This window comes from Hippopotamus amphibius, chromosome 8 (genome assembly GCF_030028045.1).
Source record: "Hippopotamus amphibius kiboko isolate mHipAmp2 chromosome 8, mHipAmp2.hap2, whole genome shotgun sequence".
Classification (NCBI taxonomy): Eukaryota; Metazoa; Chordata; class Mammalia; order Artiodactyla; family Hippopotamidae; genus Hippopotamus; species Hippopotamus amphibius.
In genome coordinates this window covers 135,370,337-135,387,736 of record NC_080193.1, presented here as the reverse complement: position 1 = coordinate 135,387,736, position 17,400 = coordinate 135,370,337, and the positions used below count along the sequence as shown (strand labels likewise).

The following is a 17,400-nucleotide window of genomic DNA, read 5'->3' as shown; positions in this document are numbered from 1 at the left end:
CTAATCTATGAACTGGAATAGCACATGAGATGAAATTCATTAGATATTTCAAAATAAAACCATTTTATGTGCTATTGCCAGGGTATAAGGAACGTAACCCTGCGGGTCAGTGGTTCTAAGACCTTTGAATATCAAAGACCAAAATAAAAAACTTTTAATTTAAAATTTAGAAAGAACCACCACTTTTGACAAGTAAGGAAATCTAAAATAGCAAATACCACCTAACCCTATACCCAATCTTTTGAAGAGGGCATTTTATGTGCTCCTAAAACATGAAGAACATAACAGAATAAAAGAGACTTTTTAAACTGAATAAATTTTACCTGTACAAAATTCCTAACTTCTCCTTATTTTTTTCATTTTGCATTTGGACTGGACAAACTGTTATTGAATAGCACCTCCACAAGTAAGACTTCAGGAGCTACTGACAGAGGAAATGCCATCAGATCAACTCAGAAAAATGTCTAGAGCATTGTGGAAGATTAAAACGGTGGAATGGACAAAAAGTAGGAAAATAAGGAAGTCACTGGACTATCAAGAAACAAGTTCTTGCAACAAAAGTAATGGGAACAAAAGCCATTATAAAAGATAAAAATTCATCAAATTTAGAAACTGTGAGAAATGAACAAAAAGTCTATAAAGTCACTCCACGGTTTTCTAGCACTGGCCATTGGTGAGATAAAAACACACTGTTCGGCAAACAATTTTCATTACTCACAACTCTAAAAGGTAGCCTATGCAGCCTATATGTCACCCCAAAGACAAAAAAATATTTGTTAATCTCAGTACACGAAAGGAGAAATAAAGTCTGACCAGTTTTTCTGTTGGCTTAAATTCAAAATCAAATGTTTCTGTGGTTCCTAGCAATCCAGTTTTGGCCACTGTTCAAATATTCTCAGCCTAAAGCAATTAGCTTTTTTCCGCTCTGAATTCTTTTAACAATTAAATGAAGTATGGGATTCATTTATACATTATCTTATCTCTTTAGAACTACTGGTGGCCAAATGAAATCAGGAAGTCTGTCTCCAAAATATTCTGCCTTGCAGATACTGAATGTTTAAAAAAGTAATTCTGGGGTTGTTTCCACTTTTTAACTACTATGAATAATGCTACTATGAACGTTTGTGTTCAAGTTTTGTGTAGATGTATTTCTAATTTTCTTGGGTGTAACTAATGGGTCACATAATACCTCAAAGTTCAACTTTTAGAATAATTAATAAGCTGTTTTCTAAAGTGGCTGTACAAATTTAAAATCCCATGAGCAATTTATGAGGGTTCAAATTTTTCCACAACCTTGTCAACTCTTGTTACTGTCTCACTTTTTTATTTTTGCCATTCTAGTGGGTATGAAGTGGTGTTTGATTATACATTTGCATTTCTTAATGGCTGATGATGTTGAGCATCTATTCATGCATTCATTGGTCATTTGTACATCTTTGACAAATGTCTATTCAGGTCCTTTGCCTATTTTAAATTTTTTTTTTATCGTTAAGATGTAAGAGTTCTTTATATAATCTGGTTACAAGTTCCTTGTCAGAGAGTACATGGTTTACAAACATTGTTTCTCATTCTTTAAGTTGTCTTTTCACTCTCTTCATGGTATTGCTTGACTCACTAAAGTTTTTTAACTTGTTAGTAAGTCCAATGAATCTTTTTGCATTCATTACCTTCAGACTAAGCACATCCATATGAAAATAAGAAGTGGATAGTGTTCTTAAATATCCATTCAAGTCTCACGGAGTTCTCTCTCATTTTCACTAAATTTCCAGCCTCTACTCTGAATAGTAACAGATTTGGCTCCTGGAGTAAACAATTTTTATGAGTTACTTTCAACTCAAATAGCTATCTATGATTAGAAAGGAAAACTGTATGGTATGTGTTGGGGGCTATCTAGCCCAACCAAAGTAGCTGAATACCACTTTGTATATCTGAGAAATCATATAAAACAGTTTGAAAACTTAATGGAAGGAAGGGAAGTTTACAAACATTCTGTAACTACTAGCAGGCACCCAATTTTCATTTTATTTACTTATTTATTTTTATCTTCATAATACTTATTTAGGTTGTCCTTCCAACAAGAGGTTTACTGGAAGGACAGTCAAGGAAATCATTATTCACTTATCATTACTATTGTGTAAGTCAATAATAGCATTCAGAAAATAATTACTTCTAAAAAGGGTTTTAAAAAAATATTCCTAATGCAAATGCCCTTAAAACAGTACAGTGAAAAACAACCTTAATGAGAAAATATTTGCAAATCATCTATCTAATTAGGAACCTGTATCTAGAATATATAAAAACTTACAACTCATAAACTGAATCAATAATAAGCTTTCAAAACAGAAAGCATCAAGCCCACATGGGTTCACTGGAGAATTCAATCAATCATTTAAGGAGGAAGTTATACTAATTCTCTACAATCTCGTTCAGAGGAAAGCAGCAGAGAAAATACTTCCTAACTCATTCTTTGATGAGGCCAGCATTATCTTAATACCAAAACCAGACAAAAACATAAGAAATCTGTAGACCATTATTTCTCATGAACACAGATGCAAAAATCCTGAATAAAATGTTAGCAAATTGGGAATTTCCTGGCTGTTCAGTGGTTAGGACCTGGTGCTTTCACTGCTGTGGCCTGGGTTCAATCCCTAGTTGGGGAACTAAGATCCTGCAAGAGATGCATGGCGTGGCACCCCACCCCATCCCCCCCAAAATTAGCAAACCAAGTGCAAAAAAGTACAAAATCCAATACCCCTTTATGATTAAAAACTCTCAGCAAACTAGAAATAGAGGGTAACTTCCTCAACTTGATAAAGAATGCAAAATATGTACAGTAAACATTATACTTAATGGAGAGAAACTCAAAAGCTTTCACACCAAGATCAGGTACAAGGCAAGGATGCCCCTTCTCAGTGCTCCTTTCTTTTTCTGAAAGCTGACATATACATATACCGATACATAACATTATGTCAGTTTCAAGTGTGCAACATAATTACACACACACACACAGAAATGAACACAATAATTCTAGTTAACATTCCTCACTACATAGTTACAATTTTTTCCCTTGTGATAAGAACTTTTAAGATCTACTGTCTTAGCAACTTTCAAATATACAATATGGTATTATTAACTGTAGTCACCACTCTGTACACTACATCCTCATGACTTTATAAATGGAAGTTTGTACCTGTTGACCACCATCACCCATTCTGTACACTGCTTTGGGTAGTACAGATACTCTGAGAATATCAATTCTTCCCATCCATGAGCATGAAATATCTGTCCATTTGTTTGTGTCTTCTTCAATTTCTTTCATCAGTGTCCTATAGCTTTCAGTGTAGAGGTCTTTCACTTTCTTGGTTAAATTTATTCCTAAGTATTTTATTCTTTTTGATGTAATTGTAAACTATCTTTCTGATAGTTTGTATTAGTGAAGCAAAACAAAAGATTTACATACTGATTTTGTATCCTGCAACTTTTGTTGAATTCATTTATTGGTTCTAACGGTTTTTTGATGGGATCATCAGGTTTTTCTATGTATAATATCATATCATCTGTAAATACTGACAGTTTTACTTCTTCCTTTCCAATTTGGATTCCTTTTATTTCTTTCTTGTCTGCCTGCTCTGGCTTAGGACTTCCAATACTATTCGGTTGACCAAAAAATTCATCTGGGTTTCTCCATAAGATGTAACAGAAAAACCCTAAAGAAATTTTTGGACAACCCAATACATTGAATAAACGTGACAAGAGGGGGCATCCTTGTCTCATTTTGCTCCTAATCTTAGAGCAACTTTTCCACATTTCACCATTTAGTATGTTGTTAGCTTTGGGCTTGTCATATATGGCCTTTATTACAATGAGGTATGTTCCCTCAATATCCATTTTGTTGAGAGCTTTTATCATAAATTGATGTTGAATTTTGTCCAGTGCTTTTTCTGCATCTATTGAGATGATCATATGATTTTTAACATTCATTTTGTTAATGTGGTGTATCACATAGATTAATATGCAGATGCTGGACCATCCTTCTTGCAAGCCAGGGATGAAATCTCCTTTGACCATGGCACATGATCCCTTTAAATTACTACTGAATTCAGTTTGCTAATATTTTGTAGAGGAGTTTTGCATTTATGTTCATCATGGACACTAGCCTTTAATTTTCATTTCTTGTAGTGTCCTTGTCTAGTTTTGATATCAGGGTAATGCTGGCCTCATATATGAGTGTTACCCCTCTTCTATTTTCTGGAAGAGTTTGAGAAAGAGTGGTATTGATTCTTCTTTAAATGTTTGGTAGAAGTAACAAGTGATCTGATCCCAGACTTTTTTTATTGGGAGGCTTCTGATTACTGATTAAATCTTCTTAGTCGTTACTGGACTGTTCAGATTTTCTATTTCTTCATGATTCAGTCTTGGTGGACTTTGTGTTTCTAGGAATTTATCCATTTCTTGTAAGTTGTCCAATCTTTTGGTGTGTTATTGTTCATAATAGTCCCTTATGATCCTTTTTATTTTTTTATGGTATCATTTGTAACATCTCCTCTTTCATTTTTTATTTTGAGTTTTTTTTTCCCTTGGCTAGTCTAGCTAAAGACATGTCTATTTTGTTTATCTTTTCAAAAAGCCAGCTTAGTTGCGCTTATCTTTTGTACTTTTAGACTCTACTTCATTTATTTATGTTCTGATCTTGGTTATTTTCATTTCACCACTCTTTTTCAGCATTGTAATGGAAGTTCTAATGCAGTAAGGCAAGAAAATAAAGTAAAAGATATACAGATTGGGAAGAAAGACATTACCTGCAGATGACATGACTATCTATGCAGAAAATCTGAAAGAACTGACCAAAAACACCTGGAACTAACTGATAATTATAGTAAGGTTGCAGGATGCAAGGTTAATATACAAAAGTCAATTGTTTTCCTATAATATCAGCAATGAAAAAGTGGAATTTGAATCTAAAAACTTACAATTCAATAATAAAATGAAAAATAACCTGATTTTAAAATGAGCAAAAGATCTGAATAGACATTTCTCTAAAAATATAAAGACAACCAAACAGCACATGAAAAAATGCTCAGCATCACGCGTCACCAAGGAAATCCAAATCAAAACTACAAGATACTATACTTCACGCCCACCACAGGATGGACAGAATCAAAATGTAAGATAAGTACAGCAAGGATGAAGAGAGATTAGAACCTTCATAAATAACTGCTGCGGGTATATAAAACAGCCCAGCCAGTTCGGAAAACAGTGTGGCAGTTCCTCAAGTAACTGAACAGAGTTATCCTATGATTCAGCAATTCTGTTGGGTATATACTCAAGATAACTGAAAGCATTAGTCCACACAGAGACCTGCATATGAATGCTTATAGTAGCATTATTCATAATAGCCAGAAGGTGAAAACATCCTAAATGTCCATTAGTGGTTGAATGAATTAACAAAATATAGTATATCCACAAAATGGAATATTATTCATCCATAAAAATAAATGAAATGCTGATATATGCTACCATCATGTAGATGAACTTTAAAAAAACATGCAACGTGAGAGAAGCTAGCCATAAAAGACCCCACAGAATGTTTCTACTCATGTATATGAAAGTCCCAAATAGGGAACTCTACAGAGACAAAAAGTAGATTAGTGGTTGAGGGAGAGGAGGGAGACAGTTTAGTGATGGTTAAAAGATCTGGGATATTCTCTTGAGGTAATGACAGGTTCTAAAGTTGACTACGGTAATAGTTTGTACAATTCTGTGAATATACTAAAAATCACTTTAAATGGGCAAGTTGTATGGTATCTGATTTATATCTCAATGAAGCCATAATTAAAAAAAATAATCTTAATGATTGCTGCAAACGCAACCTATGTTATCCACCTGACAATGCTTAATCATGGGAAATCATATAACGCACAGTAATGGAAGCAAGTCCAGAATAAAATGCTCTTCCTTGGCTCCTCATTTCCATGAATTAATGCCTTCACTGTCATGACTGATAGTTCCCGCTTCGAAAATTTTCCAGACCATAAGCAACAACTTAAAACTCTGACCTCTTCTTTATTTTAAATATTCACATGCTGGAGAGTATCCATCTCCATGCTAATGCAAAGTCTTACATTTTAGTTTCTATTCAGAATAAACAGTCTTCTCAATTATTACAAAAAAGCACATCAGCTGATCTTAAGAATGTATGGATTCATCACGCCCAACTTTATGAGAAATCCAGGTAAGAAACCTTATATTTACACAAAATGGAATGACTAGGAGTCCATTTATCCCTCAAAATATCCTAGGATTAATACCTGGATCAAGACAGACTACAAGAATTTTAATATTTAGATCACTCCCTTGTCCCTTTACCGAACTGTTTTCACTGAGCTGCATTTTGGCATCACGTCCTTTGCATATACCATTTACTAAGAAATAGTTTCACTAAACTAGGTATATACTTTTGTGTGAATACTGCACTGAAGACACTGTCTTCTTTATCATTCACTGTCCCCCATTTCAGACTAAACTGCCAAGTATTGCTTCCTTTTCCTTATGAACATCTTACAGACTTGGTTGTCTTTCCCTGTAATCTTCCAAACCAGGGCCCAAGTTTAACTTTAGAATACTGCAAGGGCTTACAAATGCATATCAATGTTACAGCCAACCTTGACCCACTCTCAGTATTTTATCTGTATTTTCCTGATTGCATTTAAAATTGTTTTCATTTTCTTGTCTAATTGCGTGTATGTATGTATTTCCTTGGAAACCACCTCTGCAGCAGACAAATAAACCAAAACAAGCAAAAAGAAGGTTAATGACCATTGATTATTTTAATTCTTGAAAATACATACTATGCAAAATATGCAATCATACTGAGCTCTGTAACAGTTAATATGTAAACTAGAAAAAGATGTAAAAAAACTGTAAAAAGGGACTTCCTAGGTGGCACAGTAAGAATCCACCTGCCAATGCAGTGGACACGGGTTCGAGCCCTGCCCCACGAAGATACCACATGCCGCGGAGCAACTATGCTCGTGTGCCACAACTATTGAGCCTGCGCTCTAGAGCCCGCGAGCCACAACTACTGAGCCCATGTGCCACAACTACTGAACCCCCGCACCTAAAGCCCGTGCTCGGCAACAAGAGAGGCCACCGCAATGAGAAGCCTGCACACCACAATGAGGAGTAGCCCCCACTGATCACAACTAGAGAAAGCCCGTGTACAGCAACAAAAACACAACACAGCCAATAAAATAAATAAATTTTTAAAAAATCATATATTTTAAAAAAAAACTGTAAAAAGCATATAGAACCTCCATAAAAAGCCTATTTTATTATTTCATATTAAAAATAAATCAATCTCTCCACAAAGCAAAAAGTGGGATTAGGGGTTGCTTAAACTAAGTTTCAGAAAAACATATAAAAGTAACAAAAACAACTACATACTCACAGAATACTCCCAAACTTTCACTTTTAACAATATGAATTTAAATTTTCTTTCCCCAAATATCTAAAATTCTACTTACTGTTATCAAAGAGATAAGATGATGATAGTTTTCCACCATTCAAATTGTAACAAAAATTTAAAGATGGAGCAACAGGAATATCAGCAAAATTAAAAACAGGCAAGCCCAGCTTACCAATGGCCAAGAACCAAAAGATATTTTGAAAATCAATTGCTCGGAACTTAGAACCTGCATTTCCCAAAGACACAATGCTATCCAGAAGTCTTAAGATTCTTCAGCTCAGGCACACTGTATACTAATTCTAAGACAGGGAGAAACCACTTGTCTTATCAGATTTCAGATCTTTATTTATGAAAATGACCCAAGCATCTGTCCTATTTTAGTAAGATAAAAAATGAAAAATGTTTTGTGAAATGTCAAGCACTGTACAAATAAGGTGATTTCATATCATTTGATCCATAATATAAATGAGATTGACCCTCATTTCTGAAGCTTCAGGTTCATTAAGTGCAGTAAAGAAGGAGAGTGTTGTGTCGCAGACAGTTTTGAGTCAGAAAATAACAGCAATTAACTGAAAATGTTCCCTTTGATATTCAAAGGTCTCTTTCATTAAATACACATCTTGCTGAATAATCTTAAGAATATTAAATGAAACTAAATGTGTGATATATAATTTAAATATTCTGATAACATATTATACTATCCCCTAAAGATATTAATTATCTATTTTAACCAATGCAAAGCCAAGAAATGATAACAATAGCAATAACAATCATAATTATAACCATTAACATATGAACTCTTACCAGGTGCCAGGCACTGTTGTTCTAAGTGCTTCACAAGCATTATTTCTTCCAATTAATTTTAACAGTAATTATATGAGAAAATTACCATTATCACCATTTCACAGAAACGGAAACAGAAAAGTACTTTGCTCAAGAACACAGGAATTTCAATTTCTAAATCAAAACTAAAGAACAAAGTAGCCTAGGAGTAGCTGACTTAAGATTGGAAATGTTCTTAAAACTCATTAAAAAAAAACTGCAAGCCACTTAAAATGACTGAAAAACATTAAGAAAAATGCCAGATTTACAAAACTGATTAATCTTATTAAGAATCAATAAAACACTTAAAATTTTTTTACTGTTTGCATTTGTTTAACTTCCACAATGAAAAATTATAGACTTTCAGAATAATCTATGACAGGGTCCCCAACCCCTGGGCCACGGTCTGTGTCCTGTTAGGAACCGGGCCACATAGCAGGAGGTGAGAGGTGGGCAAGCAAGTGAAGCTTCAGCTGTATTTTACAGCTGCTCCCCACTGCTCACATTACCACCTAAGCTCTGCCTCCTGCCAGCATTATGGTGAGTTGTGTAATTATTTCACTGTATATTACAATGTAATAATAGAAATATAGTACACAATAAATGCAATGTGCTTGAATCATCTCGACCCCCACCCTGCCCCCAGGCCATGGAAAACCTGTCTTCCACAAAACTGGTCCCTGGTGCCAAAAAGGCTGGGGACTGCTCATCTATGACATTAAGAATAAGCTTGAAGAAAAAGTCTGAAAATAAGTATTCTAAAGTGAATGTCAGTACATTTTCTAAATATATTCAAGATTTCCAGTCTGGTTTCAGAGTCTGTGTTCCTCACTAATTAGCTACCTGAAAAAGCAGACAAAGATCAGTAGACAAAATTTTATCAAGACAATATAGGAAAAAACCACCACAACATTTCTGTAAAATTGAAAATGTGATTCTGTTCCTCTGGCAAGCATACTCTTTCCTAGCAACAGAGTTTAAAAAAATACATTATCAAAATGTATTTTAAATACTTATTTAAAATAAGTCCAAGTAAACAGTACGTATAACATCAGCAAGCTGGCAGTAGATATGGGCAACTAGAGATATTATTTTATTTCATTTGTCTTTGAGTATTTTATAAAGTGGTTATTACTACACAAATACTTTTAAATGACTTTGTACATTGCATGATATATAAATATATAAATATTTAAGACAGACATTTTTACTAAAGGATTCTTAAAGTCAATTACTGAAACATCAGACTTTTGCAAATCACATGTGATTTAATTAGGTGTTCAGCCAATAATGCAATAGACTGAAATTTGAAAGGTGAGCAAGATAAACTGCATTAAACTGACAAACCATGCCTCTGAGAGTCATACTATTTTATACAACCATTATTACACTAATAAGCTATTTCGAAAACCAAAGTGCTATTGGTCCTAAGGAAAATTAGGTACATAAGAGGAATTTATGTTGCTCTACGTAGATTATGAATCAATGCAAACTCGTTACTAATTGTAAAAATAAAACCCCATAATTGATGTAAAAGACTCTTAGTGATGTATCTTCACCAAAGGACAGCCTGTTAACTTAAACTGACACATGTTTTTAGGTTAAAAGGTTTCCAAGTCTTTGGAAGTATGAACATTTTATATATGAGCACAATCCCTTATTCAAAATTCTTAAGTAAAAAGTTTGAAAAACATTAAGTTTTTGCTACTTAGTGTGGAACAATCAGTTTGCTGCATATTTTGATTACAGAATGCCTCAGATCCAGCTGAGGGTGTTATAAACACACTGTACTACTTTTCTCAAATCCAGAAAATCACATGGCCCCAAGGATTTTGAAAATGAAACTATGTACACATATTCCAAATTAAGATGTTACCTGATATTCAGAATCCAGTCTAAACGAAGAGTCCCTTGAGTGATATGTATCATTTAAACTACTTCCTCTGCTTCCAGACATCATCCTAGCACTTAAAGAGCTAGAGGGTTGAACAGAAATTCTTCTTGGAATCCTGGAAGGTTTAGACTCCATTCTTAAGGTTTCCTGTGAAATGCAAATTTTGATTAATTGTCTTTGCAAAAACATGCAAACCTTTGATTCTGAATCCTCTTCCTTAATGATCAGCTCAAATCAGGAACTGACCACGCAAATTAACTAAATCTGGTATGGTAAACTGTGAGACTATCCTCACTCTCCTTCCACAAGGCATAGGTCTGAAGTCCATCAAAAGTTCCCTACTGTCCATAAAGTGGAGCAAACATGATAAAAATGGTGATGAGAAACTGAGGTTTGTTGTTTTCAAAGCCTGAGCTCTTTTCCTTACGTAATTTTATCTCTATATAAAATCCTACACAAATTTTATATCTCTATATAAAATCCTTGACTCTTGCTATTCCTATTATTAGTGTTCAATACTCGTATCATAAGCATTAGTTATATTGTAATATCTGTACATTCCTTAACACAATATGCTCTCACACGACTTTGTATGTTCATGCAAAGTCTATGCATTCCCCATGCAATTCCTGGACATAGTCTTAAAACAAGATCAACTGTGCTTCCACTTTGTACAAACTTTTATTAAGACATTATACCACATGCTGTAATTTGTTTTCCCCTCTCCCCTTATCAAAAGTAAGAATAATTTCTACATTTTCTTCACTAAACATTCCTCAACACATGCCAAAAGTCACCATTAGCTAAGCCTTATTTTTTAACACTCTCCATACAAATGGATTCATACAACATGTACTCTTTTAATATCTGGCTTCATTTGCTCAACATTATATTTGTGAGATTAATTCATGCTGTTGCATGCAGTTATAGTAAATTTATTCTAATTGGTTTACATAACATTCTACTGTATCAACACAACTTATTTGTCTGTTCTACTGTGGATGGACACTGGATTGCTTCCAGTTTTAGGCTATTATAAGTAGTGCTGCTATAAAAGCATTAATTTTATAAATTAAAAAAAAAACTTTTCAAGTTTTCTGGGGAAAGAATTTACAGTGTGGCTTCTGAACTGAGATGCCACCAGTCTTCAGAGTAGAAAGAGAAGAGCAAAAGAAAGTAACAATAAAAAGAAGAGAAATCACAATAATCTCTTCAACTTCTCCCAATTACCCACTTTCAAGGTCAAAAATTATTCCCTTATTTTTCTGGTAGTGGATTGAAATTAAGGCAAGTACAAAGAGATGCACTTCACTTGCCTGATATGCAGCCTAGATAGGCATATTTGCTGTATTAAAACATTCAAATTTAATATTTAAGTTAAAAATATCTAATTTACTTTCAATTCATTAACTTAACTAAGTTTTCGATCAATCACATTGTTCTACCTTAAAGGTTACTACAAAAGAGTTTCCTTTTTCAATATCTGCCTCAAAAACATGGTATCAAGCAATGACAGAAAAAGAAGACGAAGAGAGCAAAAACATCAACAAAACACATGGTCTATACTGCAGTAGGAGATATAACAAACATGAAAAAGATATAACAAGCCCAGTATCAATTTAAATTATTTAACAAAGAATATCTAGCTAATGAGAAACCAGACTAAAAGCTATACGCTGGGACATGATTAAATCAAAGATAACTTATCAGAAAAGGTCAGTTTCGAATAAGGTCCAGTTAAACATGACAAGGTTGTCCTTATGTATCTGTTTTGGTCCCTCTTTCCAAAACCACTATAAAATGACAGTCTATGAATCCAAAAGCTTTAACTATGAAAAGAACAGGAAAAGGGACCATAAAAGGCAAGATATTTCAATGTGTATTTGGAAAATCCAAAAAAGTCAAAGGAGAGGTAGAGTAATTTAGCAGAGAGGAAAAAAAAATGCATCCTAGGTACTTTTTAGAAAGAGGTAGGAACTGGAAGCAAAGCAGTTGGCCTTAACATCCTAGAAAGAATCAAGACCTGGAGATACAAGGTACCATAAAAAAGGATGACGCGTGGGGTTGTTGAATTAAAATCTGTACTCGGAGTGGTAAAATCGCCAATTCTTCCCCGAGCTCCATTCTTCGGAAAATAGGATATTCATTCTCTAGAGAATAAGGATCTCCCATGTACCCCGCCCCAATACACAATCATCTCTGCAAAGGTTAAGTATAAGGAATAAAAATCTATATATATTCAATGTTGAGACCCAAAAACTCTTTCCTGGTGCTATTTCTACAATGCTGTCAGAAAACCAAATAAAATACCAGAGATTTCCAGGTACTGACATTTGGAATCCTTCCAATTACAAAGCTAGCTTGCCACCTAACCATCCTACCCAAAGCAAAGTCCATGAGTCACCAAGAGTTTCTAATCAGCTTTTTTAGTGCTTCCCTCTAATAGACAAACACCAAGGATCACTAGGTATCCAAGGAGAACCTCCAATATAAAAGAAAGACCAAAGTAGACAACAAAAAAATGGAACTTAGAGAAAATCTGGGGAAAAGAGCTAATTAATTACTATTCTCAAAGGGAGCAAAAGACATTCATTCATAAAATAAGAATAGGGTGCTTGAGAAAGCAATCAGTACAATGAACATCTTGTGGAAATTCAAAATGTTAAACACTTAAAAAAGAAATGTGATATACTGAAACAAATCCAACAGAAGGACTGAGAGTAAACTGATGACACCTCCCAGAAGAAGAAAATGTAACTCAAAAAACAGGAGAACTGTTCAGAGGAGTTATTGATCATTTTACTGCAAGTATGGTTACAGAAAGAGAGAAAAAAGAAAATGAAGACAAAATTACCAAAGAAATGAAAGAAATTTTCTAGAACTGAGGGACACAAATCTCCAAATTGAAAAGGGTCAAGAATACTCCGCAGGATCAAAGAAAGAAAAGACCAACACTAATCCTCATCTATCATCTTGAAATTTCAGAACACCAGAAAAAAAAGATCCTATAATTTACAATAATGGAAAACGGGGTCATATACAAAAGAAAAGTAATCATAATGGCTTCTTAATTACAACTTTAAAAATTCTTAAGACAGTAAAGCAATGCCTGTAGTACTGAGAAAAAAAATTAGCGTTGAACTCCAATCTAGCAACTAAATGTGAGGTGGAGAAAAGAATATTCAGACATGAAAGATTTTAAAGAAACAATCAAAAAACAAACAAAACTACAAGAAGTTAGTTAACCAAAGAGCAGGTCCTAGGAAAATAGGAGTGTAAAGAATTAAAGAACCAGACAGAGAACCTAGGAAACAGTTACAAAATTATGTAGAAAGCACAGGGAGCAACTGATTAAGACTGGAACAGGATCACAGATAATGGAAGCAAAGTTCTCAGGAAAAAACAGCATCATATGGAAACTATTTTGGCTCACAGAAGAGATGATGATACAACTGGGAAAAAAAGGCTGAGTACTTAGAACAAATGGCAATTTAATACATTAATTTTGTAACTTGGGAAAATAGAGCTATTGTTCAAGAAAGGAGATACTGCAGCGTTTGGGGTGAACTCTTTAATATTTATATAGTTACAAGAGCGTAAATACAGACCACTGAATCAATAACCTCACTACAAACACGCTGTGTGACTAAGATGGGTAGGGGAAGTAAGGACAGTGGTGAATAAAAAAAGCACATAATACTGAGAAATCATGAACACATCGCTTAGAAATATGACGGTAAACCCTAAACAGCTAAGAGGTGAGGAACGCTGCCTATGGAAAGTGGGACTGGGAATGAGGTAAAGGGTGAGGCAAAGGACTGCCATTTTCCTTTTAAACAGGATGACCATATTTCCTGGTTTGCCTAGACCAGTCCCAGTTTATGGTCAGAAAAGTCCTAATTTGTGCTCATCATCCTGGGACAATTAACAGCACTTGCGTGGTCTCTTAAAAGTGTCCTGGTTTGGATGATAAAAGCATACAGTCACCTAACATTAATCTTTCCGACATTCAGCTTTTTATAAACTCTCTATATACATCCATACAAAAATTTTTATTAAAAAGGTGAATTACGAATTGGACATTTAAAGATGACATACATTAGTAGAAAGAATACTGAGTTAAATACTGACATGCAAAAGCCCACAAAAGACTTAATAAGCAGCAGATTCGCTATTTTATCAAGGCTATAAAAATAATAAACAAGGGACTATATTTGTTGAGGATTTTAAACAGGGAGATAAAATGTTTTAAAAAAGGTACAGGCCTATAGATGGTTCTTTAACAATAATGCTTCTTAATCATACCTCTTGTAGATTATTTTGATTATATTTATACCAAAGTTTTACTTGCAGACTTACTTGCAGAATGAAACTAACCTAGTATGAAATCTCTCAAAACAAAGCTCTTGGGAGAAGGCAAAGAGGCAGGGTCCTCCGAGAGCTATAATTTATACTGCATGAAACTATTTTTGGCAATTCCTCTGCATAAATTGATTGAATTTTGACAATGTAGGTGTTACCAGAAAACTTACGTAATTCGGTTGTGTAAGTTGTAGGTCAAAAGCATTAAAAAGTAGTAAAAAAACAAAATATTCAGTCCTTGAAAAACTTCTACTAGACCACGTACAAGGCATCTTTTGAAGTTCATTGAATCATTCAAGAAATAGCTTTTTACATGCTTAGTATGTGCTAGACACATTAATTAATACTAAACGAAAGGTCGGGGAGAGGGGACAACACTGAACCTACTGAGATAATGACTGAGGAAGCTGTAGTCTAGTAGAGAACAAACTACACCATATAACTTAAACAGTTATAAGTGCTCTAAAGGAAAAGGTGTAAATCAGAGTAACAGACTAGCAGGAAAAAAGTATCTGAAGCTCAATGCTTTTAACCAAGACTTAAAGAGTAAAGCATAAGAAGTTCATATGTACAATCTTTCCTCAATGGTCAATATAATGGCCTCTTACTTTCCTTTTGTCACTAACTAGTTTCTTCAAATATAAATCTCTTTAAATTTGATTCTAGAGTTGGACAGTTGAGCTCTCTTTCTTCCTGGTGATGAGATAAATACTAATCACCAGGGGTTGGCTTTATAGATGCCTAGGCAGACACAAGGGGCCCTATGCTTTATTAAAATCTCTACTGTTGACATCTTGAAATTATTAATACTTTAATCTTTGAACTTGTATTTTATAAGTGAAGTCAGATAGGATTGCAGAGCATGAGCTTGAGCAGAAGAGATATGTGCTTGTATGCCATGCCTTGCCACTCAACTTGCATGTAGCACTCATTGCTATGAAGCTTCCACTATTAACACACTTAATTTTTACTCACTTTGAGCCTCACTCAAGTCCTAGGCATCATGCAGCCACTTGACTTGTGTGCTCATGTTCCTTATCAACACATCTATGTCTGAGTAAGCTGAGGTACTGACAGCTCCAAGGTCATATTTTTCATTCTTCAGAACTTGTTTCAATTTCAAATGCAGAAAGAAGGTAATGAACCACAAAGCCACAAAAATCTTATTACCAATATTTGAGATTTTTACTGTATTGAACTTTTCAACTTGTGAAGATTCTCTGAAGCTGATCTTTAACTGCTAGTTTACCCAACTAGTTTTAATGTCACTGTTAAGTGTTCCCTTACCTTCCCGGGCATTTTCATAGTAACTGGCATGGGCAACAGGAGTGGAAAATAGATACTCATATCAACTCCAAAACTTATGTAGTCTGTCATCTCAAAAACCTGTGGCTTGCTAGCTACTTAAAAAATTGACTACATTTTTAATAGGTAATTTCATTCAGCCAGGCTTCTCAGGAAACACCTGAAGAGCTCTTTAAAGCAAGTTCATGTTTTTGGTGGCCTGTTAAACACTGTAAAGGAGTTTTGTTTTTTTCTTTTTTAATATGTATGTATGCATGTATTTAGGCTGTGCTGGGTCTTAGTTGCAGCATGCAGATCTTCGTTGAGGCATGTTTAGTTGCAGTATGCGGGATCTTTAGTTGTGGCATATTCATGGGATCTAGTTCCCCAACCAGGTATTGAAACCAGGCCCCCTATACTGGGAGTGCAGTCTTACTCACTGGACCACCAGGGAAGTCCCTATAAAGGAGCTTTAGAACAAAAAAAGTTTCCCCTACCTATAAACAGTACAACTCAAATCTATTCTATAGAAATAATCTTACCTTAAACTTTCTTAGTCTAGGTAAAAAGCCTCAAAGAATTCTATCATTACCTGACACGCAAAATTCCGTGCTGAATGCTATCTGCAAGCTAACAAGATTTCATATTCACATGTTAAATGCAACCTGTCACATAGCTTACACTAAAATACAAATTTAAATTGAATTTTACAATGTTCTTCAGCAAGACTTTACTTGAATATGAGGCCTACTCTAAGTAAACCAACACGGTTGGTCTGTAACACCTCCTTTCACCATGAACTTTGCTCCAAATAAGAAGGTACAGCACTTTACTGATGAGGGAGTTACAACAGCCTTAGAGCCTTAGAACTCTCTGTGGTGCAGATGTGCAGGGCCTGCAGGAAGTTGAGGCTAGTGAAAGAATACTGAAAGAAATCCTCCAACACTCCAGTCTCACACTAAGCACCATGCAGCAGCAGTCCACTAGTGGAATACTTTTAAAGTAAATAAAGCAATAATAAAGTTAAAACCCAGCTCAACTACAGACTAAACCAACTCAACCCACCACACTAACAGTCTCAATGACATAAAAATTTTATCTAGGCCTAAAAATTATTGACCTCAGTCTCTACTATTCTTTTATTTCCAATGTTTCACAATCAATAAAAAATTATATGACACAAAAACACAAGGCAAAAAAATCAACTCATCAAGAGATAAGAACAACAGAACCAGATGAAGAGATGGCCCTAATGTTTGCAAACTGGGAAACTGATGCATTTACCAGCAGCCTAGGCAAAACTGAAAAACTAACCAACTGGGAAACAGGCTAGAGGCAAACTAAACAGAATGAAGGATGGAAAACAGATGATGGTAAATACAGGAGAGGGTTTAAGAGACACTGAGGAAAGAGAAAGTCTATTGTACATTTAATTACAGTAACAGAAAGAAAGAACTAGAGCACAGAAAAAATCTGAAGAGAAATTGGCTGAAGTGATTCCATCACAGTCAGGAAGCCCCCAAAATATCAATTAATTAGTTATTACACTAATCACTAGATTAGATAGTTATAC

At 34.6% G+C, this 17,400-nt stretch overlaps 1 protein-coding gene across 1 annotated transcript in view; it reads right to left on the bottom strand.

The window, feature by feature from the left end:
* Positions 1 to 17,400, bottom strand: part of MARCHF7 (membrane associated ring-CH-type finger 7) — a 46,999-nt gene that overhangs the window by 22,750 nt on the left and 6,849 nt on the right. Inside the window, exon 2 of the mRNA XM_057745094.1 lies at positions 10,164 to 10,328. Coding sequence (XP_057601077.1) covers positions 10,164 to 10,316 — 153 coding nt within the window. The 5' untranslated portion in view covers positions 10,317 to 10,328. The remainder of the gene's footprint in view (positions 1 to 10,163; positions 10,329 to 17,400) is intronic.